The sequence below is a fragment of the Oncorhynchus gorbuscha genome, linkage group LG12 (genome assembly GCF_021184085.1).
Source record: "Oncorhynchus gorbuscha isolate QuinsamMale2020 ecotype Even-year linkage group LG12, OgorEven_v1.0, whole genome shotgun sequence".
NCBI lineage: Eukaryota > Metazoa > Chordata > Actinopteri > Salmoniformes > Salmonidae > Oncorhynchus > Oncorhynchus gorbuscha.
This window is the reverse complement of record NC_060184.1, coordinates 49,648,591-49,674,238: the sequence shown is the minus strand read 5'-3', so window position 1 is coordinate 49,674,238 and position 25,648 is coordinate 49,648,591. Positions and strand designations below refer to the sequence as shown.

The following is a 25,648-nucleotide window of genomic DNA, read 5'->3' as shown; positions in this document are numbered from 1 at the left end:
CGACACGCCGGCCGGTCGGCCTAACTAACTAACTAACGGCCCATGGCACCAGAGTGTGAAGGTGCTCGATTGTGTGTGTGTTTCTTTAACACCGAGGGTTAACAACAGGTAACGACAATGCAGTAATTCAGCTTAAAACAAAATAAAAGCCCCTTGCTTATAAATGGGCCTCTGTCAAATGGGATAGGGTATTGTCACATATAAGGAAGCCTGTTAAGGGCAGGCAATCTCCTTCTATTCACATGTTGAGAGGTAAAGGTTGATGTAATGCATTGATGTTAATCACCTGTTTTTAATCCTAAACAACTAGCAAAATACAACCCAAAAAAAAAAAAAAACCTATTAAAATGTGGAACAAATACTTTTTTTTAAAGAAGTAACAAAACAAGAGACGATGCAAAACAAGTGTCTGTAACTCATGAAAGAGAAAACAAAACAGAGAGATATGGTTTTAAAGCCGATCTTGTAAAAAAAAAAAGGTTGACAGAACAGAGAGAGGGAATGGGAAGTGGATGGAATCTCACGTAAATAAACTAATGTTGGTGTCGGCCTCCAATCTCTAAGAGTGCATCCAAATTCCCTATATAGTGCACTACTTTTGACCAGGGCCCATAGGGCTCTGGTCAAAAGTCGTCTACTATACAGGGAATAGGGTGTCATTTAGGGCACACCCTCGTTCACCATTGAGCAGCAGAGATTATTTGAAAGGCTGAAAAATGTAAATGATACTTCTGGGGGGGGGGGGGTAAAATGAGTGACAACTCTCTATATGTTTGATAAATCGTTTCTGCCAAGGCCCCCCATCCGTCAGTACAAAAGAGGACGGGAGCCGGGTATAGCATAGTGCTCTGGGCCTTTACAGTGTGCGGCCGGGTGTTTGATTGAAATGGGCAAAAGAGCAATAAAATGCTGACTGACAGCCTGATATACGGCCTGCTAGAAACCAAAGCTCCATTTCAATCAGGAAATGAAGGCACTAATAAATACAATCACAGGCATCAAAAAGGTTTGTGTGTGTGTGTGTGTGTGTGTGTGTGTGTGTGTGTGTGTGTGTGTGTGTGTGTGTGTGTGTGTGTGTGTGTGTGTGTGTGTGTGTGTGTGTGTGTGTGTGTGTGTGTGTGTGTGTGTGTGTGTGTGTGTGTGTGTGTGTGTGTGTGTGTGTGTGTGTGTGTGTGTGTGTGTCCATAAAAATGACCTTGATGGCCAAAACAGATTATTTTATGTAGACATAAATGCAATAATTTACATATGCTCGCAGAAATAGAGAAAACTAGGCAAAATAAAAGAGGAAGGGCTCGAATCAATCTGAACCACTGAAGAGCTGCGCTACAGCGAGATAGAACTGTAATGTTCCTGCTTTAGAGGAGATTGCATTCACGGTAAACGCTGCATATGTCAGCTCAATTGAAAATGACCTTAAATAGTCATTTGATAATAACTGGCTTTATTTATGTTAAACTAGCTTAATTCATAAGTGCCTGCGAGTTAGTGCCAGTGGCAGAAAGTGTGTGTTCTCATTGCCCGAGCGTCATTATCTCATGTCAACTCCACAATCACATCAAGAGCTCAAAAACTAATTAAAGATAGAGGCTTGCTAGCACTTACAGTTGTCAGTGAAGATCAGTTGGGGACAGCGAGCCACCTCAGGCCGAGGCTAAGTAACATATCAGTGAAATTACAACAAATACCTAAGAGTATAGCAACCAAAACGGTTTGAATTATTTATTTATTTTAATCTTAAATCGTATGATTAAATCTGAAGTAAAAGATCTTACTGAAAATACAGGGCCTACATACTAGAGCTCTAATAAGAAGAAGGAAGCAAAGAAAAAGATCCAGATTCATTCGAGGCATTGCGCTGGGCTGGCCGTCGGGCATGAGGTGGGAGACGGGAGGGCCGGGCTAGGCAGACAAGCTCTTTTTTTAAACGCAGTAAATCAGGCCCGGGATGCAATTTGCTCCCTTTAGCCTCTTGTAAAGGTATCCCATCCACTTCGCCACTAATTAATCTTCCTCAGTGAGCTAATTATTTTGTACAGATATCCGATAATGATGGAGGACAAGAGGTAAAATTTATGGTAGGAGCAGTTGGACGAAAGGAAGCTGTAAAAATGAGAGAAAATACTTAGGGAGGATTCTAGGACTTTTCCAACAACTGATTTGGTAAGCAAATCAATGCATCTTCTCTAGTATCGTTTTTGAGAGACATTTGGGTTCTAAAGGTTAGCTTGAATGTTGCCTGAATCAAGTCTAGCGTGAGAGGAGACAGGATTGTATTCCTTAGTGCACACCATTCCTAACCGTCACAAACATGTTTGCAACTTAAAACGTTTCGCAACGAAGATGAGGGTTTCTTATCGGACAAATTCAGCTAGACATTCCTCCCGTTCCAGCCTGTTTGCTTTCGTTTGGTTTCTAGTGAATACGACCCAGGTAACTCTCCAGCCCTAAACAATAGCCACATTCTTTGTTGCCCACCCTGTAAAAGGTGAGAACAACGCATCAGTAATGATAACACGCTCGCTCTCTCATTACCCACAGTACGGACAGGTAGTGTCTTCCATTGGCTCTACTAACTATTAACCAGAGGAGTTGACAGAGACCCTCAGTGTGTGCCATAAAGCCCAGGGAAGACCCCCCCCCGTCTCACATCAACATCCTGCCCTTATGCAATCAACCCAATCAGCCAGACCAGGGCTAATTACCCTAATCAAGGAGTGACAGCTTCAGAGCTTCCCTGACATCCTAGTACTTCCTCCACCGGTTGTAAATGCCACTAGGGCGAAGACGACAGATAATGGCTGTGCTTCTTCATCGCTATTCACATTAGTTGCTTACAACTTTAAAATAAATGCTGATTCGGAACACCCACTTTCATGATGTCAAAAACTGATTCCTGCAAAATGACTTAAAAGGCTAAATATTCATTAAAATTCTAGTGAAAGAAAGGTTTTTGAAACAACTAAATGAAAGGATTCAAATCAAACAAAAGTGGTTAAACTAGCACAGTAGATACATGTGAAACCTTAGGTGTGGCACCCTATTCCCTTTGTAGTGCACTACTTTTGACCAAGGCCTGTAAGGGCTCTGGTCAAAAGGAGTGCACTATATAGGGAAAGTGGTGCCATTTGGGGATGCATTCAATGAAACTAGATCCGATGCAGAACACCGACCTGACTTTAGGCACCATCATGCGGTGCTGCACCATGAGCGTGTGGCAAATGGAGGCCATCATGGTGAAGACCTCTTCGCTGGCAGAGTCCCTCCACACCAGGTTGAGCAGCGCGTTGGTCTGCTGCTTGGTGTCCAGCTTGTGGACGCACTCCTCTGTGATCAGCTGCACCGATATCCGATAACCGTCGTGCTGGAACGAACGAGAACACACAGAATAGGTGTGTGTGAGATGTTCCAGTAAGTATAGCAGGGCCTGTATTCATAAAGCCTCAGTAGGATCTAGGATCAGTTCTGCCATTTAGATCATAATGGAGCAAATCGTTTGGCCAGGGGCAGACCAGATCCCAAATCAGCCCACCTACTCTGAGACGCTTTATGAATACGGGCCCAGGTATTTATAATAAGGTGCCTAAAGGCCGTGCGGATAAGGCTGTGGTCTGCTACTCGTGTGTTACACCTGTATTCAGATGTTAGGCGTTTTCATTTGGAGGGTTGCCGGTGAAGTAAAAGGGCATTCTGAACTATATGTGTTACCTGAAACCTGCAGAGTACTATCCCTGGATTTCACTCTGTTACCTGTAGTGACACATTAGTGGTACCTAGCTACCTGTGTGGACGGAGCCTGGATGTCAGTGTCCTCCTCGTCCTCAGAGTCACTGATGACCTCCGGCCTGCTGGTGCTCTCGGACACGGGAAGGAGAGGTAGGAGGGTCTGCAGAGCACGCAGGTATAGCTGGAGGCCCTCCTCTGATAGGGAACCTGCACACATACACACAACATTACTACAAAACACTCCCTATCGCCATATATTTTGTTTCTGGTCATTCCCTCCAAATCCTCTTGTCAGTGTATCTGCTGGTACACGAGAATACTATTCCCCACACACTGTACACAAAGGCTGTGTCCCAAATGGCACCCTATTACCTAGACAGGGCTCTGTGTAACGTAGTGCGCTATGGGAATAAGGTGCCATTATAGACGCAACAGGAGCGTATCCCTGACAGCACTTACCCAGGCACGTCTCCCCGGCTGAGAGGACAAAGTAGAAGAGCCACGGCGCCTGTTTCTGCGCCGCTGCGGAGGAGACTACAGTGGCCTGCAGGGAGCTCAGGAAGGCCTCAAAGGGGAAGTGGAGGCGCGGGTCGGACAGCGCCGGAATAAAGAAGTGAAAGATCTGCTCCGTGAACGGCGCCGAGATGAACTCCTCCGTGAAGGCTGCAAACACAAATTGCCTGTGGAATCAGAGAGAGAGGGAGGGAAATTGATTGTCATTACACAAAACGGCTGGAGTGGAGCCGCGTACATTATCCACATTCTAAAATGAGTTGGTTTTAAAATGTGAAGCAAGGGGGTGGCAGCATCGTGTTGTGGGGGTGCTTTGCTGCAGGAGAGACTGATGCACTTCACAAAATAGAGGGCATCATGAGGATGGAAAAATTATGTGGATATATTGAGGCAAAAATCTCAAGACATCAGGCAGGAAGTTAAAGCTTGGTCGCAAATGGGTCTTCCAAATGGACAATGACCCCAAACATACTTCCAAAGTTGTGGCAAAATGGCTTAAGGACAACAAAGTCAAGGTATTGGAGTGGCCATCACAAAGCCCTGACCTAAACTTATAGAAACTTTGTGGGCAGAACTGAAAAAGCATGTGCGAGCAAGGAGGCCTACAATCCTACACCAGCTCTGTCAGGAGGAATGGGCCAAAACTCACCCAACTTATTGTGGGAAGCTTGTGGAAGGCTACCCAAAACATTTGACCCAAGTTAAATCATTTAAAGGCAACGCTACCAAATACTAATTGAGTGTCTGTAAACCTCTGACCCACTGGGAATGTGATGAAAGAAATAAAAGCTGAAATAAATCACTCTCTCTATTATTATTCTGACATTTCACATTCTTAAAATAAAGCAGTGATCCTAACTACTGACCTAAGACGGGGAATGTTTACTAGGATTAAATGTCAGGAATTGTGAAAAACTGAGTTTAAATGTATTTGGCTAAGGTGTATGCAAACTTCCGACTTCAACTGTATACTTATATATTTTTTTGTAACCCCTTTTTCCTCCCCAATTTCATGGTATCCAATTGGTAGTTACAGTCTTGTCTCATCGCTGCAACTCCGGTACGGACTCAGGAGAGGGGAAGGTGGAGAGACGTGCGTATTCCAAAACACAACCCAACCAAGCCACACTGCTTCTTGACACAATGCCAACTTAACCCGGAAGCCAGCTACACCAATGTGTCGGAGGAAACACCGCACACCTGGCGACCGTGTCAGCGTGCACTGCGCCCGGCCCGCCACAGGAATCGATAGTGTGCGATGGGACAAGGACATCCCTGCCGGCCAAGCCCCCCCTAACCCGGACGACGTTGGGCCAATTGTGCGCCGCCCCATGGGTCTACCGGTCGCGGCCGGCTGCCACTCGAACCCAGAATCAATAGTGGCACAGCAATGTAGTGCCTTAGACCACCGCGCAACTCGGGAGGCCAGTTCACTGCATACATGATAATGATATTGATTAAGCTACTGATCACAAATCAAAATGTACAAATATGTGACAAATAAACATATGAACAGCTTAGATTCCACAATAAATTGTTTTTAAAGGGATAACTAAGTATTTTGTTCACACTGTTAATCACCAAAAAGTCAGTTGTCAAGTTTTCAAGATGGAGCACTTTCCGGACAGAGCCTAAATACAGTTTGAGTAAAGTTATTCTTTAAACTCATTACCCAAACAGGGACAATAGAGTGGTCGAGAGAGTAGGTGTCTCCTCCTTTCAGCTCTGTGAGTGCCCCAATATTGTCTTGTCAAACAGAGCTGTTTTTACTGAGTCACTCACACATCTGGTGGCCCCGGTCAGATAATTATCTGTTGGAGTGAGTGTGTACACAAGTTTCTCACACCCAGTCTCTGCTTTTCTTCAAAAAGAAAAGAACGCCCCCCTCATTTGTCATTCAGAATGTTTCAAATTGAGAGCAAATCGTCAATATTCTGTACTCCCGAGTCTGGATCAGTTTTATTGCTCGTTGTAAACAGGTTGGTGAAGCAATTACGGTGTCTCCGTCAACTCAAAGGACAAACAAATGCCCAAAGTTTACATTACCGGTTTACTGGACTATCTTAACAGCATACGCCACAGACAAAGGCATTCCGCTGGCTTCTCACTGTGCTCTTTCCCACATGCTCAGCAGTCGCTGATGCCGAGAAGCTTTGTGTGTGAGGGTGTCTTTATATGTTGGAGGTGAGGTCTGGCTTTAGCAAAAAAGGGCCTTCTCTGTGTGTGTGTGTGTGTGTGTGTGTGTGTGTGTGTGTGTGTGTGTGTGTGTGTGTGTGTGTGTGTGTGTGTGTGTGTGTGTGTGTGTGTGTGTGTGTGTGTGTGTGTGTGTGTGTGTGTGTGTGTGTGTGTGTGTGTGTGTGTTAGATTTAGGGTATGTGCGCGTTTGACTGTTCTGATGTGACCGTTGCTGTTATAGTAGGGTGAAGTTGCCCCTAGACACCGATCTTGGGCCAGTTTATATTTTTCCCCTCTAATGGTTAAGGTTAGGGCTGATCTGTACCTAGGAAAAACGTATCCCCGGAGTGTTATACCTTGCGCCTGTTGTGCAGGAGGAATAGGTAAAGTGCAGGGGCTTCAGCGTGTGCTCCAGCAGTGTGCCTGCCAAGGGGATCGCGTGCACTCCAGAGGGAGCATCACTGTACTCCAGACTGGAAGGGAGCTTGTGATTCACTAGAATATAAAGCGACCTGTAGTATCCTGAGAGAGAAAGAGTAAGACAAAAATAAAAGAGAGCTGATTCAAATTCAATGGGGCTTGAAAATTAGCATTAACCAAACAAAATGTTATATTGCACTTCCACAGATATCCTCGTGATATTTACCTTTCTGTACCATATAGTGCAAAATCTGCTCGATTAACAATGCCACACAATTAACGTCTTGAAGGACAGGGAGATAGGTTCTCTCTGAGGAATAGATCTCCAGCATCCTCATGGGAACAGCAACATTCAAACTGTCATCCTTGCAGGTTTGCAGAAGTCTAGGAGAGAGGTGGAAAAAGGGTGTTAAAGGTGGTGCAACACACTTCATCGATTTGTTCGCAAAATGCATTCATGGATGTAGAGTGAAGTTGCCCTTAGAACCTGATCTTGGGTCAGTTTAACATTCTTTCCACTAATAGTTAAGGTTAGGATTGGATGAGGGGAAGCTGATCCTAGATCTGTACCTAGGTGAAACTTCATCCCAGAGCGAATTCATGAAGAATAGATGTAGGCCCCATTACCTGCAGCAGAAGCCCAGGACCCTCTTGATCTGAAACACACACGTCTGTCTTTCGGGCCCCGCCAGGAGCTTCACAAACTGCCCATTGTATTTCACTAGATTCTGACAAATCCATATCTACAGAGACACAGACAGAAATGTTGTGTCATGTTCCCACACGCAAAACGTACATTTGAGTCATTTTACCATTTAGAACTAAGTTTTTCATTAGTTCAACAACACGTTTGCCCAAAAACCATCAGTCCTCACCAATCTCTGAGAGTCCTCAATCTGTCTGTAGAAAAATAGCAGTTGCCTTGTTAAGAGACTAAGACTGGCAGCATCGGAGATTGGCGGTCCACCTTCTGACTGTGCCTGACAGACGCAGCGGTCAAAGTTGCCCCTCTGGATGGCATACTGGAAAACACCAGGGTCAGAGGTCAAACACAAACAGTTATAGCGATGATCCCTTGATAGATACTTCATTGTGTAGACTACCAACATTGCCAGCAGCAATAAAAGGTTATGGAAAAGGGATTGCTGGCAATATAAGGGAGTGTGGAAGGGAATGGCATTGACACTGAAGAATGGGTGTGGTCTAATGACTGTGAGCTTGTTCATATTAGTCGACATACTTGCTGTTTTCGGTCATGGTATCCTCGTATATAGGATTGAATGATAATTGCATTCTTCAATCTTCGTCTTTCATCCTTATTGAAGTTGAAAAACAGAGTAAAGTAAATAAATACACAGAGAAAGTAAATAATGATTGGTTGACATACAAAGCTGGAAGATTTTATGTCAAAGGACTTACCTCTCTTTTTCTCCTTTCCTCTTGTGTCCGGTGTAGGAGAGATGCTTTTTCCTCCTGAAAAACAAAGTATATTAGCCTGGCATGACTAGTAGAAAAGAATAAGTCGCTAGGTTAGCCTAGGCAGACAATAGTGGCCGCTGTATTTGCACTATCGTCTAGGATTGATGTGCATTCCCGGTAATACGTGTCCCCCGTGGACCAGCTCGTACAAAGGCATACTTTCCTAGATTTAATGGCGGGGAAAGAAACGTGTACTAAAACAAAATTTTCTGATTTACGGACAATTTAGGATGATGCACACAGCGTTGAGCCAAGGGTGTGAAATACAAGTAGTCAGAAAATCCAAAAGTTATAAAATTATTATTAATCTCAGTGGTCTTACCTTTTTACTCGCTCCCCCAAGAGACACCTTGGGTCTTGTTTTGAAATCTCCCTCAAAACTGAAGCTCATGGTTAGATTTTATCAAAGAGATGTTTCTAACCATAGATGAAGGATCCTTGTCTTGGTTCAATTCAGGACTTTACAAATTGGTACTACAGCAATCTGAAAAACAAAGTAAACGAAACATTCCATTCATTTGGTTGCTTGTTGTCTAATTTAGTACAGTACCGACAACTTGACACCATCCAGAATAAAGCATCAATATTAAAGCTGGATAGACACATAGCTACAATTGTTAGCGAACGTTACACTTCCCGCATCTAGAATACTTTTGGAAGGGAAATTTAAAAACAAAAAGAGCAACAACCAGTGGAAAGCGTAACTGACTAGCTAGGCTAACGGTAGCTAGCATGCTTAGCCACAGTAACGTTAGTGTTAGCCAGCTAGCTACAGTAGCTAACGTTATAAAAATTCCCAAAAGACACAAGTGACTTTGACTGGCTATATAGCTAGCACAACACAGCACCTCTTGTGGGAAAAATCACTGTGTAGATGTCTCTCTAACGTATTAACTACATTGTCAACCATGTTCCGGTTTTATGTATGTGTTAGTTAGGCAACTTAGTTAGCAAACGTCACTCTTTTGGTTTTCATTGCACAACACCAAAGACAACCCTGGATGATAGGCTAACTGGCTAGCATGCTAGGTTAGCTAATGACTCAGCAGCTTGTGTATACATCGCTCTTGGTGATCTGTCTGCCACTACTTCATACATTCAATAGCATTGGATGTACAGACAACCCCCCCAAGTTACTTTATTTGTGCGTACATGTAGATGACTCTTTTGACATTATAGCTAGCTAGCCCGTTAGCAAACGTTAGCTGGCCAGCTAACTTTACGGGACAGGTCGCCTTTCTAGCTCGCTAACGCGTTAACGTTAGTAATCATGGCTATCCTCTTGACATCTTTGTTCTAACAGAATAAATCGTTTGGACTAAAAATAAAGTAACCGTATGTTGATTACCTTTGATTAATGGAATGACCAACAGAAATGAAAGAGTACATAAGACTTTTGTGCGATATTAAAATGAAACAAAAATGTATGGTTGGCTCCTTCTCCCCGTCTTTCCAGAAACACAACATAAACGGGTACGTCCTTCTTTAGAATACTGAAATCCGACTGGATACGCGTTTCAATGTTGAAATGCTATTCGCTGAATGCAATGTCAATAAAACACATTTCGGAATTATTGGATCATCTTCAAGCATAATCCAAGTGCATTCGTGCCTTGGTCTGGGGATCAACAGGAAACAGTAGATTTTTGTGGATTTGCTATTCAAATCAACATATGGTGATATTCTTTCTAATGCAATAGTAGACCATGGGCCTAGTTCCACTTCAACTAGAAAATATAAATAGTTATATGGTATGCAATACAATGTCAGCTGCACTGACTGTATACTTCCATGAATGGAATGGAGACCGGTGTGCTTGTCAAACCTGAAGAATCTTGTTCAAAGTTGCATTTAGTCTCTCTACATATACCCAAATATGACCCTGGCGGTCCTATTTATAGTTTGATTTGAAACTGCTCCTATTCACCCAATCTCCCATTTCTGTTCAGAATGATGTATGAGTCTTTGATTGATTTAATCATTTTTCAGTTTAAAAATAGATAGAACGAACTAATCCAATAATTCTCCTGGAGATACTAAAGTCACTCTCCACCCTACATTATGTCGAAGAAGGGCAAGCATTTATGACATCTTATATGTGCAGTTAGACATCATAGTTGTCAGAAATACCTTTTTGATTGTTACAGTGAGTTACAGACATTTCAAACATTGAGTTGTCAGTTTACCTGCAAACCCCCACACATTTTTCCATCTTAAACACAACCATTTCGAAAAATCACAAATAGTAGCTGGTTGAATCAACTTAATTTCAATGAAATTATTATATTTTTCATTTAACTAGGCAAGTCAGTTAAGAACAAATACTTATTTACAAAAACGGTCTACCCCGGCCAAACCCGGATGATTCTGGGCTGCCCAATCACGGTGATGTGATGTAGCCTGGATTCGAACGCCTCTTGCACTGAGGTGCAGTGTCTTAGACCACTGCGCAACTCGGGAGTCCACTATGCACTTGGGTGCGTTCGTAAATTGCCTCCACTGTGTCAGAGTGCGCTCTGGGTCGTTCGTAAATTCAAAGTGTGGTCAAATTGTCCGTTTGTAAATTCAGAGCGGTTCGCTCTCGGAGCTTTCAGAGCGCAGACTGGACGATTCTGTGGACGAGGGTTGATCCGTGCGTACTTCCAGACAAAAATGAGCAACACAAGAACACCTCACTCTGACCATTTTACACACCCTGACTACATAAGGTTACATTAAAAAATATATAAGAGAGTTGGTTAGGCTGTTTTCTAGCGTTGGTGACTGTAACTGTGCTGCTGGAAAAAATGTAATGACATGTTTTTGCTGACGTTCACCAGACAAGTCGGCTTCTTCTCAATGACGGCCTATGAACAGTGGTCAGAACGACAGATTTTCACCTTGTCAGCTCGGGGATTCGATTTTACAACCTTTCGGTTACTATTCCAACGCTCTAGCCACTAGGCTACCTGCCACCTTATGGTCACCGGTCAAATTCAACTGGTGTTGCGTGTTCGTAAATTCATCAGTTATAATCAGTTATGCTGTGCTCTGGGACACTCTGACGAGAATGCTCAGAAATCGGAGTTGATAGCCAGAGTGAATTCACCAATCTGGAATAGACGTTGAATTTACGTCTGTCACCAGTGGGCTAGCTGTTGAGAGTTGGCACAGTAATGGACAAATGATAAGGGGACTCACCATGACCTTAACTTTTGTGCATGTACATATTTGCTTGTTTTTGTCTCAGGACCAAGTCAATAAATCAAGATGGGGACTATACACATTTCAAAATATCGTAAACCTCTGGCTTGGACTGTATCTTGTTGTAGCTACATCTAATCTAATCAATTTAAGACCACATGTTAGAAGTGTCTTTAGAAATTAAATCAGCATAATTTACTGTCTGTGGGATGTCACCTCACTACATTTCCCCTAATGGATCAAAATATATGTTAGGGGTGCATTTTTAGCAAGAAGTGCATTTTAGTATATTTTTCATTCACTTGATGTAAATGTATAAGCAGTGATAGCCCTAGTGTTAATCATAGTTGAATTAAGGGAGATGAAACTTAACAAATGACTCATCAATTGCGTCATCATCAATGTCCATTGCTTTTGAGAAGAAGGCAGTCAACATAAATTTAACGCAAGTGCCCAATCGAAGATGTATCTTGCTTACATCTCAACCACCCTTATTCTTTGTTCTATTTAAATACGGTCCTGTTTTGTCACATCCATTCGTTGTGCTTTTCTGTGCTTGTGTGTAAAAATCAATTTCATAAATGAAATAACATATCATAGGACATTTATAATTTGCGGCACTCGCTTAGCAAAAAATACATGTCGGCCTAGCAACTTAAAATAACCATGTTCTGAGATCAAATTTTATTAATTGTACTAAATAATTAACAGGTTACTTAACACGTTGACAGGTGCACAATGAATCATGTCCAGTGTCAATTGGAAACACAGACGTTAGAAGAGTACATAGACAACAGTTCAGATCGTCCGTCACTGTCTCACGTGATGGGGGAACGGCCTATCCGACTGTCATCTCGTTTCGTGGAAATTTCACCACACAAAAGGAGACTGAGTTGACCATCACTCCGTGGAATTGACATTTTTCGTTGGGTTCGTAAAATAAATGGTTTCACCGTCAAACGTGAATTACAGAAAAGTAAACTTAAGGTATAATTCCATCAGGTGAGCTATAGGTTGATGATGATATAGTGGATGGTGGTGCTGATGATATAGGCCTACTACTTGTTGGTTATGACTATGTGATAGGCCTAAACAACAATAACACCAATAATAATAATATTAATAGCTAATAATAAGACACGTTTAACAATAAATACGTATTAATATCAATAATTACATTTACCAAATAAAATTAGCAGAAATGTTAAATAGGCCTACAACTTTTACGTTTTGAATCATTTTCATTCATTGAAAAAATCTGCATAATATAGCACAAGTTACATTCTATTGAATGGCTCATGCTGAAGGACATTGAGACAAATTATCAATACGGCTCTGCAGCCAAACAAAATTGATGGCACGTGCCCAACAAATTAGCCTGCAATATTGAATTTAGGACATTTAGACATATTGCGTCTTTTGCAGGGAAATTAGTTCTCTATTCTGATCCAGCAGTCTACAAAAATCATATGCAATTAACTCTTGCAGGAATGTGATCTCCTCACTAATGATGTCTAGTTAATGGAGTCTATCGTCCAAGGGCTTTTAAGGAGAGAAATACTCTCCAAGGAATGGCTTCCTGAACATTTTAAATTGATAAAATGATGAGTCACAAATGTGTTTCAAAGCAGTCCCAGCTGCATTTCAAAGCATTGGTCATTTGTGCCGATTTAATGGAATGTATTTATTGCAATAAAAGAGACAGTGCACGTCCCTTTAAACTGCCTTTTTATAATGAACACATTTACCGAGGGTAATGAATATATAAACTATCTCGATTTGTCACTTTGATTTGTATTTTAGTTAATTGTGAAAGTAATTACGGCGCAAATTAACAGCTTTCAGGAAAGACTGGGGTTTTAGGGTCTGCTTCCATCTTAGGGTCCCATATACATTTTCCCTCCTGTTGACGTGATGAAAAGGGGCAATACATCTCCGTGATTGGTGTTGGCCAATACTAAATGGCTTCATATTTCACTGGTGCTTTAATAGAAATATTCATGTGGCCCCTTAATGAAATTAAACCAGGGGAGGCGACAAAGCACAGATCAGACGGTGTGGCGCTGTTAAGATATTAAGGAAATGATCGAATCGTAGATTCAGATGCTGTTCAGAAATTCTAAGAAATCGCAAAAATTGAATTTCGAAACAATTAATGGATCTCAAAGATCATCATAAAAAAAGACAAATTAGTCCATGTTCGAAATGCAAAAGGTGAACATCGTCTGAGACCTGAGCGAGATAAAAAGTAATATCAATATTACCCCATTGACATTATTTGATTGTCTTTTAGGCTTGGGTTTAGGCATTCTGATTTTGTGGCGCACGTGGACTCCTATTGCAGGATGCCACATCAATCTCAGATTTGGCTATTATTCCGTAATCGGTCATGATATCATCAAGGTTTCCAATTAAACGGTCATCGTTTACTTGGAACTACCCGGTGACTTGTTGATTTCCCCTGAGCAAATAAAGTCTGCAACGACTGCGCCGGTCCCAATAGCGGTTAGCTGATGAATTGACAAAAACTAATCAGCTTGATTGGGAGACAGGTTAAGGGCAACAGCAATAATTCTAATTTCGACCTCTTCCTCCATTAACTTTAAGTGGCTTATTAGACCATAAGACAACCACCCCCAGAGCTATAGATATCTAGGCCTACATGGAACCTATGACACCTAATAATGATTATATGCTTAATATTTTACGCGCTCATTTGATCCATATAGGACTAAGGATGCAATTTTCGTCTAATTTGATAACAGTTAGTGCACTGTCAAAATGTGCCTTTGAATGTTGAATAGCTGTGTACCGGTGTGAATACAGGTGCATGCAGACGTACATAAAGAGATCCAGGGGGCAGCGCGTGAGTTCAAAAGAGATATTCAAATTATGGTATTACCCTCATTATAATTATTCATAATTGAATACACTTTGAAAAGTCTAGTATGTAATTTGAGTAATTAAAGGAGTTCCAAAATACTATGGTAAATGTATTGCATTTAGTTAAAATATCCATTATTGGTTGCATTTTCCTTTCACCCCAAACACAAAGAAGTCCATTCACATAAGACCCTTTTTTTGCAGGGTCCCAGGAGGCTATATGCTCTACATATCAAGATGTTACATTTAACATTTATATTGTGCAGGGCAGACCAAACTGTATTCAGTCTACTCTCGGATTTGGGTAGTGGCATAAGGCAGGCTCTTAGCTAAATTTCCCAGTTGGGCTCAGGTCTCTGGGTCATGCATAGACCGTTTTTCATTTGTGACATCACATTTTTGGGGGGCAGGAATATAATATCCTGCATGGTGTGGTGATTTATTTGTTTGGATCCCTATTAGATTTTGCAAAAGCATCAGCTACTTTTCCTGGGGTCCACAAAAAAACACAAAACATGACAAGTAACAAAATGCTGAGACACTGCTTGCCACGGCCGTCAAAAGAAGTGGACCAAAGTGCAGCCTGGTGAGCGTACATTTTCCTTAAAATGTCGCCAACAACCGTGAAGCTCACAGGGCTATAGTGCCACTAACAAAAGTCAACTACCCACACTGAAGGAGGGAATAGGGGCTACCTAAGTAGGATTCCCAATCAGAGACAACAATAGACATCTGTCTCTGATTGAGAACCATACCCGGCCAAAACATAGAAATAAAGAAACATAGAAAACAAAACACCCAATGCCACCCAAATCACACCCTGACCAAACCAAAAAAGAGACATAAAAAGTCTCTCTCAGGTCAGGGTGTGACACTGCTAGACAAGAACAGTCTCAAAATGTAAAATACAACGATGTACAAACAATACAACAACAAAAAAGTGTGTGTGTGTGTGTGTGTGTGTGTGTGTGTGTGTGTGTGTGTGTGTGTGTGTGTGTGTGTGTGTGTGTGTGTGTGTGTGTGTGTGTGTGTGTGTGTGTGTGTGTGTGTGTGTGTGTGTGTGTGTGTGTGTGTGTCCTTTCACAGTCCCCGCTTTAACATTATACAAAGTTGAATCTGTTTTTTAAAGGCAATTTTGCTGTTTGCTTGAGTAATTGGTGATGGGAGTTCCATGCGATCATGGCTCTGTATAATAATACTGTGTGTTGCCGTGAATTCATTTTGGACTTGGGGACTGTGAAGAGACCCCTGCTGGCATGTCTTGTGGGGTATGTGCAGGTGTATGAGCTGCATGTAATTTGATTATAATAATATACGCCATTTAGCAGATGTTTTTCTGCAGGCACTGGCATTTTCATCACAGTAATATTTCCCGTGACAACTGCAGAGAAGTAGTTAATATCTCGTCAAACCTTGTCAACCCTCAGCCATGCAGGTTGTTGACGTTATTTCTGTATGTGCAGTTAATGGCAAGGCTTCCTGCTCTGTTTTGAGCCAGCTGCAGCTTTGCTAGGTCTTTCTTGGCTGCACTTGACCATATCAACAGACCGTAATCAAGATGGAACAAGACCAGAGCCTTAACAACTAACTAGTACAGTTGATTTTTGTGTCAAAAACAAACACATTTTTATAACAGACATAACCCTCCCTATCTTCACAACAACTTTGTCAATATGACTTGACCATGATATAATTGACCACCCAATGTTACTTCTAGGAGTTTAGCTTCCTCAACTTGTTCAATGGTCACACCCTTTATACACAACTCCAGTTGAGGTTTAGGTCTTAGAGAATGTTTTGAACCAAATACAATACCTTTAGTTTTAGATGTATTTAAGACCCGTTTATTATTAATCACCCATTCTGATACTGACTGTAACTCCTTATTTAGAATTTTAGTGAGCTTACTGACTTTGGGTGCTGACATGTAGAGTGTAGAGTCATCCGCATTACATAGTCATTCTAGCTTTGTGTAAGACCAGTGGAAATTATTTGTAAAAATAGAGAAGAGTAACGACCTAAGGCAACTGCTCTGAGAGATACCAAACTGTGCATATTTGATGTTTCAGAAGCTTCCATTGAAGAACACTCTCTGGGTTCTGTTGGATAAATAACTCAATTCAATTCAATTCAATTCAATTCAAGGGCTTTATTGGCATGGGAAACATGTGTTAACATTGCCAAAGCAAGTGAGGTAGACAACATACAAAGTGAATATATAAAGTGAAAAACAACAAAAATTAACAGTAAACATTACACATACAACAGTTTCAAAACAGTAAAGACATTACAAATGTTATATTATAAATATATATATATATATACACAATGTACAAATAGTTAAAGGACACAAGATAAAATAAATAAGCATAAATATGGGTTGTATTTACAATGGTGTTTGTTCTTACATTTACATTTACATTTAAGTCATTTAGCAGACGCTCCTATCCAGAGCGACTTACAAATTGGTGCATTCACCTTATGACATCCAGTGGAACAGCCACTTTACAATAGTGCATCTAAATATTTTAAGGGGGGAGGGGGGTGAGAAGGATTACTTTATCCTATCCTAAGTATTCCTTAAAGAGGTGGGGTTTCAGGTGTCTCCGGAAGGTGGTGATTGACTCCGCTGTCCTGGCGTCGTGAGGGAGTTTGTTCCACTATTGGGGAGCCAGAGCAGCGAACAGTTTTGACTGGGCTGAGCGGGAACTGTACTTCCTCAGTGGTAGGGAGGCGAGCAGGCCAGAGGTGGATGAACGCAGTGCCCTTATTTGGGTGTAGGGCCTGATCAGAGCCTGGAGGTACTGAGGTGCCGTTCCCCTCACAGCTCCGTAGGCAAGCACCATGGTCTTGTAGCGGATGCGAGCTTCAACTGGAAGCCAGTGGAGAGAGCGGAGGAGCGGGGTGACGTGAGAGAACTTGGGAAGGTTGAACACTAGACGGGCTGCAGCGTTCTGGATGAGTTGTAGGGGTTTAATGGCACAGGTAGGGAGCCCAGCCAACAGCGAGTTGCAGTAATCCAGACGGGAGATGACAAGTGCCTGGATTAGGACCTGCGCCGCTTCCTGTGTGAGGCAGGGTCGTACTCTGCGGATGTTGTAGAGCATGAACCTACAGGAACGGGCCACCGCCTTGATGTTAGTTGAGAACGACAGGGTGTTGTCCAGGATCACGCCAAGGTTCTTAGCGCTCTGGGAGGAGGACACAATGGAGTTGTCAACCGTGATGGCGAGATCATGGAACGGGCAGTCCTTCCCCGGGAGGAAGAGCAGCTCCGTCTTGCCGAAGTTCAGCTTGAGGTGGTGATCCGTCATCCACACTGATATGTCTGCCAGACATGCAGAGATGCGATTCACCACCTGGTCATCAAAAGGGGGAAAGGAGAAGATTAATTGTGTGTCGTCTGCATGGCAATGATAGGAGAGACCATGTGAGGTTATGACAGAGCCAAGTGACTTGGTGTATAGCGAGAATAGGAGAGGGCCTAGAACAGAGCCCTGGGGGACACCAGTGGTGAGAGCGCGTGGTGAGGAGACAGATTCTCACCACGCCACCTGGTAGGAGCGACCTGTCAGGTAGGACGCAATCCAAGCGTGGGCCGCGCCGGAGATGCCCAACTCGGAGAGGGTGGAGAGGAGGATCTGATGGTTCACAGTATCGAAGGCAGCCGATAGGTCTAGAAGGATGAGAGCAGAGGAGAGAGAGTTAGCTTTAGCGGTGCGGAGCGCCTCCGTGATACAGAGAAGAGCAGTCTCAGTTGAATGACTAGTCTTGAAACCTGACTGATTTGGATCAAGAAGGTCATTCTGAGAGAGATAGCGGGAGAGCTGACCAAGGACGGCACGTTCAAGAGTTTTGGAGAGAAAAGAAAGAAGGGATACTGGTCTGTAGTTGTTAACATCGGAGGGATCGAGTGTAGGTTTTTTCAGAAGGGACGTAGCCAGCGGTCAGGGATAAGTTGATGAGCGAGGTGAGGTAAGGGAGAAGGTCTCCGGAAATGGTCTGGAGAAGAGAGGAGGGGATAGGGTCGAGCGGGCAGGTTGTTGGGCGGCCGGCCGTCACAAGACGCGAGATTTCATCTGGAGAGAGAGGGGAGAAAGAGGTCAGAGCACAGGGTAGGGCAGTGTGAGCAGAACCAGCGGTGTCGTTTGACTTAGCAAACGAGGATCGGATGTCGTCGACCTTCTTTTCAAAATGGTTGACGAAGTCATCTGCAGAGAGGGAGGGGGGAGGGGGAGGAGGATTCAGGAGGGAGGAGAAGGTGGCAAAGAGCTTCCTAGGGTTAGAGGCAGATGCTTGGAATTTAGAGTGGTAGAAAGTGGCTTTAGCAGCAGAGACAGAGGAGGAAGATGTAGAGAGGAGGGAGTGAAAGGATGCCAGGTCCGCAGGGAGGCGAGTTTTCCTCCATTTCCGCTCGGCTGCCCGGAGCCCTGTTCTGTGAGCTCGCAATGAGTCATCAAGCCATGGAGCGGGAGGGGAGGACCGAGCCGGCCTGGAAGATAGGGGACATAGAGAGTCAAAGGATGCAGAAAGGGAGGAGAGGAGGGTTGAGGAGGCAGAATCAGGAGATAGGTTGGAGAAGGTTTGAGCAGAGGGAAGAGATGATAGGATGGAAGAGGAGAGAGTAGCGGGGGAGAGAGAGCGAAGGTTGGGACGGCGCGATACCATCCGAGTAGGGGCAGTGTGGGAAGTGTTGGATGAGAGCGAGAGGGAAAAGGATACAAGGTAGTGGTCGGAGACTTGGAGGGGAGTTGCAATGAGGTTAGTGGAAGAACAGCATCTAGTAAAGATGAGGTCGAGCATATTGCCTGCCTTGTGAGTAGGGGGGGAAGGTGAGAGGGTGAGGTCAAAAGAGGAGAGGAGTGGAAAGAAGGAGGCAGAGAGGAATGAGTCAAAGGTAGACGTGGGGAGGTTAAAGTTGCCCAGAACTGTGAGAGGTGAGCCGTCCTCAGGAAAGGAGCTTATCAAGGCATCAAGCTCATTGATGAACTCTCCGAGGGAACCTGGAGGGCGATAAATGATAAGGATGTTAAGCTTGAAAGGGCTGGTAACTGTGACAGCATGAAATTCAAAGGAGGCGATAGACAGATGGGTAAGGGGAGAAAGAGAGAATGACTACTTGGGAGAGATAAGGATCCCGATGCCACCACCCCGCTGACCAGAAGCTCTCGGGGTGTGCGAGAACACGTGGGCGGACGAAGAGAGAGCAGTAGGAGTAGCAGTGTTATCTGTGGTGATCCATGTTTCTGTCAGTGCCAAGAAGTCGAGGGACTGGAGGGAGGCATAGGCTGAGATGAACTCTGCCTTGTTGGCCGCAGATCGGCAGTTCCAGAGGCTACCGGAGACCTGGAACTCCACATGGGTCGTGCGCGCTGGGACCACCAGATTAGGGTGGCAGCGGCCACGCGGTGTGGAGCGTTTGTATGGTCTGTGCAGAGAGGAGAGAACAGGGATAGACAGACACATAGTTGACAGGCTACAGAAGAGGCTACGCTAATGCAAGGAGATTGGAATGACAAGTGGACTACACGTCTCGAATGTTCAGAAAGTTAAGCTTACGTAGCAAGAATCTTATTGACTAAAATGATTAAAATGATACAGTACTGCTGAAGTAGGCTAGCTGGCAGTGGCTGAGTTGTTGACTTTGTAGGCTAGCTGGCAGTAGTTCTTCACTGGTTGCCCTTTTCTCGTGGCAACAGGTCACAAATCTTGCTGCTGTGATGGCACACTGTGGAATTTCACCCAGTAGATATGGGAGTTTTTCAAAATTGGATTTGTTTTCGAATTCTTTGTGGATCTGTGTGATCTGGGGGAAATATGTATCTCTAATATGGTCAGACATTGGGCAGGAGGTTAGGAAGTGCAGCTCAGTTTCCACCTCATTTTGTGGGCAGTGAGCACATAGCCTGTCTTCTCTTGAGAGCCATGTCTGCCTACGGCGGCCTTTCTCAATAGCAAGGCTATGCTCACTGAGTCTGTACATAGTCAAAGCTTTCCTTAATTTTGGGTCAGTCACAGTGGTCAGGTATTCTGCCGCTGTGTACTCTCTGTGTAGGGCCAAATAGCATTCTAGTTTGCTCTGTTTTTTTGTTAATTCTTTCCAATGTGTTAAGTAATTATCTTTTTGTTTTCTCATGATTTGGTTGGGTCTAATTGTGCTGTTGTCCTGGGGCTCTGTAGGGTGTGTTTGTGTTTGTGAACAGAGCCCCAGGACCAGCTTGCTTAGGGACTCTTCTCCAGGTTCATCTCTCTGTTTGTGATGGCTTTGTTATGGAAGGTTTGTGAATCACTTCCTTTTAGGTGGTTGTAGAATTTAATGGCTCTTTTCTGGATTTTGATAATTAGTGGGTATCGGCCTAATTCTGCTCTGCATGCATTATTTGGTGTTTTACGTTGTACACGGAGGATATTTTTGCAGAATTCTGCGTGCAGAGTCTCAATTTGGTGTTTGTCCCATTTTGTGAAGTCTTGGTTGGTGAGCGGACCCCAGACCTCACAACCATAAAGGGCAATGGGCTCTATGACTGATTCAAGTATTTTTAGCCAAATCCTAATTGGTATGTTGAAATTTATGTTTCTTTTGATGGCATAGAATGCCCTTCTTGCCTTGTCTCTCAGATCGTTCACACCTTTGTGGAAGTTACCTGTGGCACTGATGTTTAGGCCAAGGTATGTATAGTTTTTTGTGTGCTCTAGGGCAACAGTGTCTAGATGGAATTTGTATTTGTGGTCCTGGTGACTGGACCTTTTTTGGAACACCATTATTTTGGTCTTACTGAGATTTACTGTCAGGGCCCAGGTCTGACAGAATCTGTGCATAAGATCTAGGTGCTGCTGTAGGCCCTCCTTGGTTGGTGACAGAAGCACCAGATCATCAGCAAACAGCAGACATTTGACTTCGGATTCTAGCATGACTTTGACTTCGGATTCCAACCATGTGAGGGCAGGTGATGTAAAGCCATAGCAAGTGACTTTCTTCATTAACAATTTATGATTAATAACACGGCATAGAAAATGAATAGGCCTAGTATTTGACTGTGTAGGCTTCTTCCAAAATATTTTGGGCAATATGTCTGTCATTACTAGGCTGTACATAGTCTATCGGTAAATAGTCCACCCATTTTTATCTATCTCATCCCCATACTGTTTTTATTTCTTTTCTTTTCTGCTCTTTTGCACACCAATATCTCTACCTGTACATGACCATCTGATCATTTATCATTCCAGTGTTAATCTGCAAGATTGTAATTATTCGCCTACCTCCTCATGCCTTTTGCACACAATGTATATAGACTCTCCTTTTTTCTACTGTATTATTGACTTGTTAATTGCTTACTCCATGTGTAACTCTGTGTTGTCTGTTCACACTGCTATGCTTTATCTTGGCCAGGTCGCAGTTGCAAATGAGAACTTGTTCTCAACTAGCCTACCTGGTTAAATAAAGGTGAAATAAATAAAAAAAATAAAAAAACATGTAGGCTACACAAGCCATCAAAATCCAATGCATTGAACAGGCCTACGGATTTTGGGCCGAAATTGTATTATAAATGCTTGCCCCCAACTCAAATGTGAGTTATGTGCGCAGAACTGAAGTTAGGAATCAACTGGCCCCTAGATGCCCCCCATTGTCTTATACTGCAGAAAGAAAGGAACACATACACTGAGTGTACAAAACATAAGAAACACCTTCCTAATATTGAGTTGCCCTCAGAACAGCCTCAATTTGTCGCGACATGGACTCTACAAGGTGTCAAAAGCGTTCCACAGGGATGCTGGCCCATGTTGACTCCAATCCTTCCCATAGTTGTGTCAAGTTGGCTGGTAGTGGATCTCTACTTCAAATAGCTTGTTCCATGTCATCCCACTGATTCTCAATTGGATTGAGATCTAGTGACTGGGCAGGCCACTGCTGTAAGCTGAATTCACTGTCATGTTCATGAAACCATTCATAGACAATCCTAGCCTTGTGCCATTCGGTGTTACCCTGCTGAGAAAATCACTTTGCAGATGCCATGAAGGTGATTCACCTGATTGGAAATAATGTTCATATATCCTGTAACATTCAAACATTGCTCCACTTTTATCAAGGGGCTCAATGTGTGCTATGAAAACACACCGTAACACCACCAGCCTGCAATGTTGACACGCCACATGATGGATGCATGTACTCATGTGGTTTTCTCCATACCGTAGTCCTCCCATCAGTGTGAAACAGCAGATTTCATCAGACCAATTCTCCAGTGTCCAGTGTTTTTTTGCTGAAAGAAGTCTAACTGTTATGCAGGTGAATGAGGACCCAAAAGCGACTTGGCGAAAACAGAGTCTTTAATCCAGTAAAGTAAAAATACAATCAAATAAAACAATTTCCACTCGTAATGACGAGAACCGACTGGAGACTTGATCAAGAACTGCAGGTTGCCTCGGGAAGGCACTTGAACGTAGCAGACTCAGACACCTGCTCACCACGCAGCATCTGAGGGAAACACGACACGACAGGGCAATACATAGACACAGCACGGTGAACAATAGGCAAGGATCCGACAGGACAGGAACGGAAAACAAGGGAAGAAATAGGGACTCTAATCAGGGGAAAAGATAAGGAACAGGTGTGGGAAGACTAAATGATGATTAGGGGAATAGGAACAGCTGGGAGCAGGAACGGAACGATAGAGAGAGGAGAGAGAGGAAGGGAGAGAGAAAAAGGGGAACGAACCTAAAAAGACCAGCAGGGGGAAAACGAACAGAAGGAAAAGCAAAATGACAAGATGATATAAGACAAAACATGACAGTACCCCCCCACTCACCGAGCGCCTCCTGGCGCTCTCGAGGAGGAACACTGGCGGCAACGGAGGAAATCATAGATCAAACGGTCCAGCACGTCCCGAGAAAGAACCCAACTCCTCTCCTCAGGACCGTAACGAAAAACGATAAAAAGGGAAACTAGGGTACTACTCTAAAAAAAAAAAAAAAAATGAGAACTAGGGACAGACTGAGACACAGCAAGGGCAGGAACAAGAACAGGAGAGATGCGATGGCAGGGAACAGACTGAGACCCAGCAAGACCAGGAGCAGAAGCAGAAAAAAAATTACCAGACTTCTGCGCGCAGTCTGAACACGCAGCCACGAAACGGCGCGTGTCACGCTCCTGAGTTGGCGAATAGAAGCAAGCGTACCCCGAACGCCGGGATGGCCAGCTAACTTGGCAGAGTGAGCCCACTGAAGAACAGCCAGACGAGTAGAAACAGGAACGAAAAGAAGGTTACTAGGACAAGCGCGCGGCGACGCAGTGTGCGTGAGTGCTTGAACCTGTCTCTCAATTCCCAGACAGTCAACCCGACAACACGCCCAACAGGAAGGATCCCTCGGGATCGGTAGAAGCCACAGAAGAACTAAAGAGACGGGATAAAGCATGAGGCTTGGTGTTCTTAGTACCCGGGCAATAAGAAATAACGAACTCGAAACGAGCGAAAAACAACGGCCAACGAGCATGACGCGCATTCAGTCGTTTGGCATAACGGATGTACTCAAGGTTCCTTTGGTCAGTCCAAACGACAAAAGGAACGGTCGCCCCCTCCAACCACTGTCGCCACTTGCCTAGGGCTAAACGGATGGCGAGCAGTTCGCGGTTAGCCACATCATAGTTACGTTCCGACGGTGACAGGCGATGAGAAAAATACGCACAAGGGTGGACCCCATCGTCAGTATCGGAGCGCTGGGACAGAATGGCTCCCACGCCCACCCCTGACGCGTCAACCTCAACAATAAACTGTTTAGTGACGTCAGGTGCAACAAGGATAGGAGCGGATGCAAAACGCTTCTTAAAGAGATCAGAACAACAATCATACGACCGGTGAGGAGGAAGGGAGTTGGTTCTGGACCGACTAAAGACCGTGCGCAGACCATGATATTCCTCCGGCACTCCTGTCAAATCACCAGGTTCCTCCTGAGAAGAGGGGACAGAACAAACAGGAGAAATAGCAGACATTAAACACTTCACATGACAAGAAACGTTCCAGGAAAGGATAGAATTACTAGACCAATCAAAAGAAGGATTATGACACACTAGCCAGGGATGACCCAAAACAACAGGTGTAAAAGGTGAACAAAAATCAAAAAAGAAATGGTCTCACTATGGTTACCAGATACAGTGAGGGTTAAAGGTAGTGTTTCACATAATATACTGGGGAGAGGACTACCATCCAAGGCAAACATGACCGTGGGCTCCCTAACTGTCTGAGAGGAATGTCATGTTCCCGCGCCCAGGCTTCGTCCATAAAACAGCCCTCTGCCCCAGAGTCTATTAATGCACTGCAGGAAGCTGCCGATCCGGTCCAGCGTAGATGGACCGGTAAAGTAGTACATGTACTTGACGGAGAGGACCGTCTAGTAGCGCTTATCAGTCGCCCTCCGCTTACTGATGAGCTCTGGCCTTTAACTGGACATGAAATGACAAAATGACCAGCGGAACCGCAATAGAGACAGAGGCGGTTGGTGATTCTCCGTTCCCTCTCCTTAGTCGAGATGCGAATACCCCCCAGCTGCATGGGCTCAACACCTGAGTCAGTGGGGAAAGACGGTAGTGTCGGAGAGAGGGGAGACACAGTAAACGCGAGCTCTCTTCTATGAGCTCGGTGACGAAGATCTACCCGTCGTTCAATGCGAATAGCGAGTTCAATCAAAGAATCCACGCTGGATGGAACCTCCCGAGAGAGAATCTCATCCTTAACCTTAGCGTGGAGTCCCTCCAGAAAACGAGCGAGCAACGCCTGCTCGTTCCAGTTACTGGAGGCAGCAAGAGTGCGAAACTCTATAGAGTAATCCGTTATGGATCGATTACCTTGACATAGGGAAGACAGGGACCAGGAAGCTTCTTTCCCAAAAACTGAGCGATCAAAAACCCTTATCATCTCCTCTTTAAAGTTCAGATAATTGTTAGTACACTCAGCGCTTGCCTCCCAGATAGCTGTGCCCCACTGCCGAGCCCGACCAGTAAGGAGTGATATGACGTAGGCAATCCGAGCTCTCTCTTGAGTATGTGTTGGGTTGGAGAGAGAACACGATATCACACTGGGTGAGAAAGGAGCGGCACTCAGTGGGCTGCCCAGAATAACATGGTGGGTTATTAACCCTAGGTTCCGGAGGCTCGGAAGAACCGGAAGTAGCTGGTGACACGAGACGAAGACTCTGATACTGTCCTGAGAGGTCGGAGACCTGAGCGGCCAGGGTTTCAACGGCATGCCGAGCAGCAGACAATTCCTGCTCGTGTCTG

General features: G+C 44.1%; 1 protein-coding gene across 1 annotated transcript in view; it reads right to left on the bottom strand.

The window, feature by feature from the left end:
* The window catches only part of LOC123991105 (ubiquitin-protein ligase E3C-like), a 39,191-nt gene extending 29,378 nt beyond the window's left edge, over positions 1–9,813 (bottom strand). The window contains exons 1-11 of the mRNA XM_046292314.1: positions 9,662–9,813; positions 8,636–8,797; positions 8,254–8,307; positions 8,075–8,149; positions 7,710–7,856; positions 7,462–7,577; positions 7,061–7,218; positions 6,771–6,936; positions 4,186–4,406; positions 3,782–3,933; positions 3,174–3,364 (exon numbers count right to left, since the gene is read on the bottom strand). Of these exons, the coding sequence (XP_046148270.1) occupies positions 3,174–3,364; positions 3,782–3,933; positions 4,186–4,406; positions 6,771–6,936; positions 7,061–7,218; positions 7,462–7,577; positions 7,710–7,856; positions 8,075–8,149; positions 8,254–8,307; positions 8,636–8,704 (1,349 nt within the window). The 5' untranslated portion in view covers positions 8,705–8,797; positions 9,662–9,813. The remainder of the gene's footprint in view (positions 1–3,173; positions 3,365–3,781; positions 3,934–4,185; positions 4,407–6,770; positions 6,937–7,060; positions 7,219–7,461; positions 7,578–7,709; positions 7,857–8,074; positions 8,150–8,253; positions 8,308–8,635; positions 8,798–9,661) is intronic.
* Between the last annotated feature and the right edge of the window lie 15,835 nt (positions 9,814–25,648).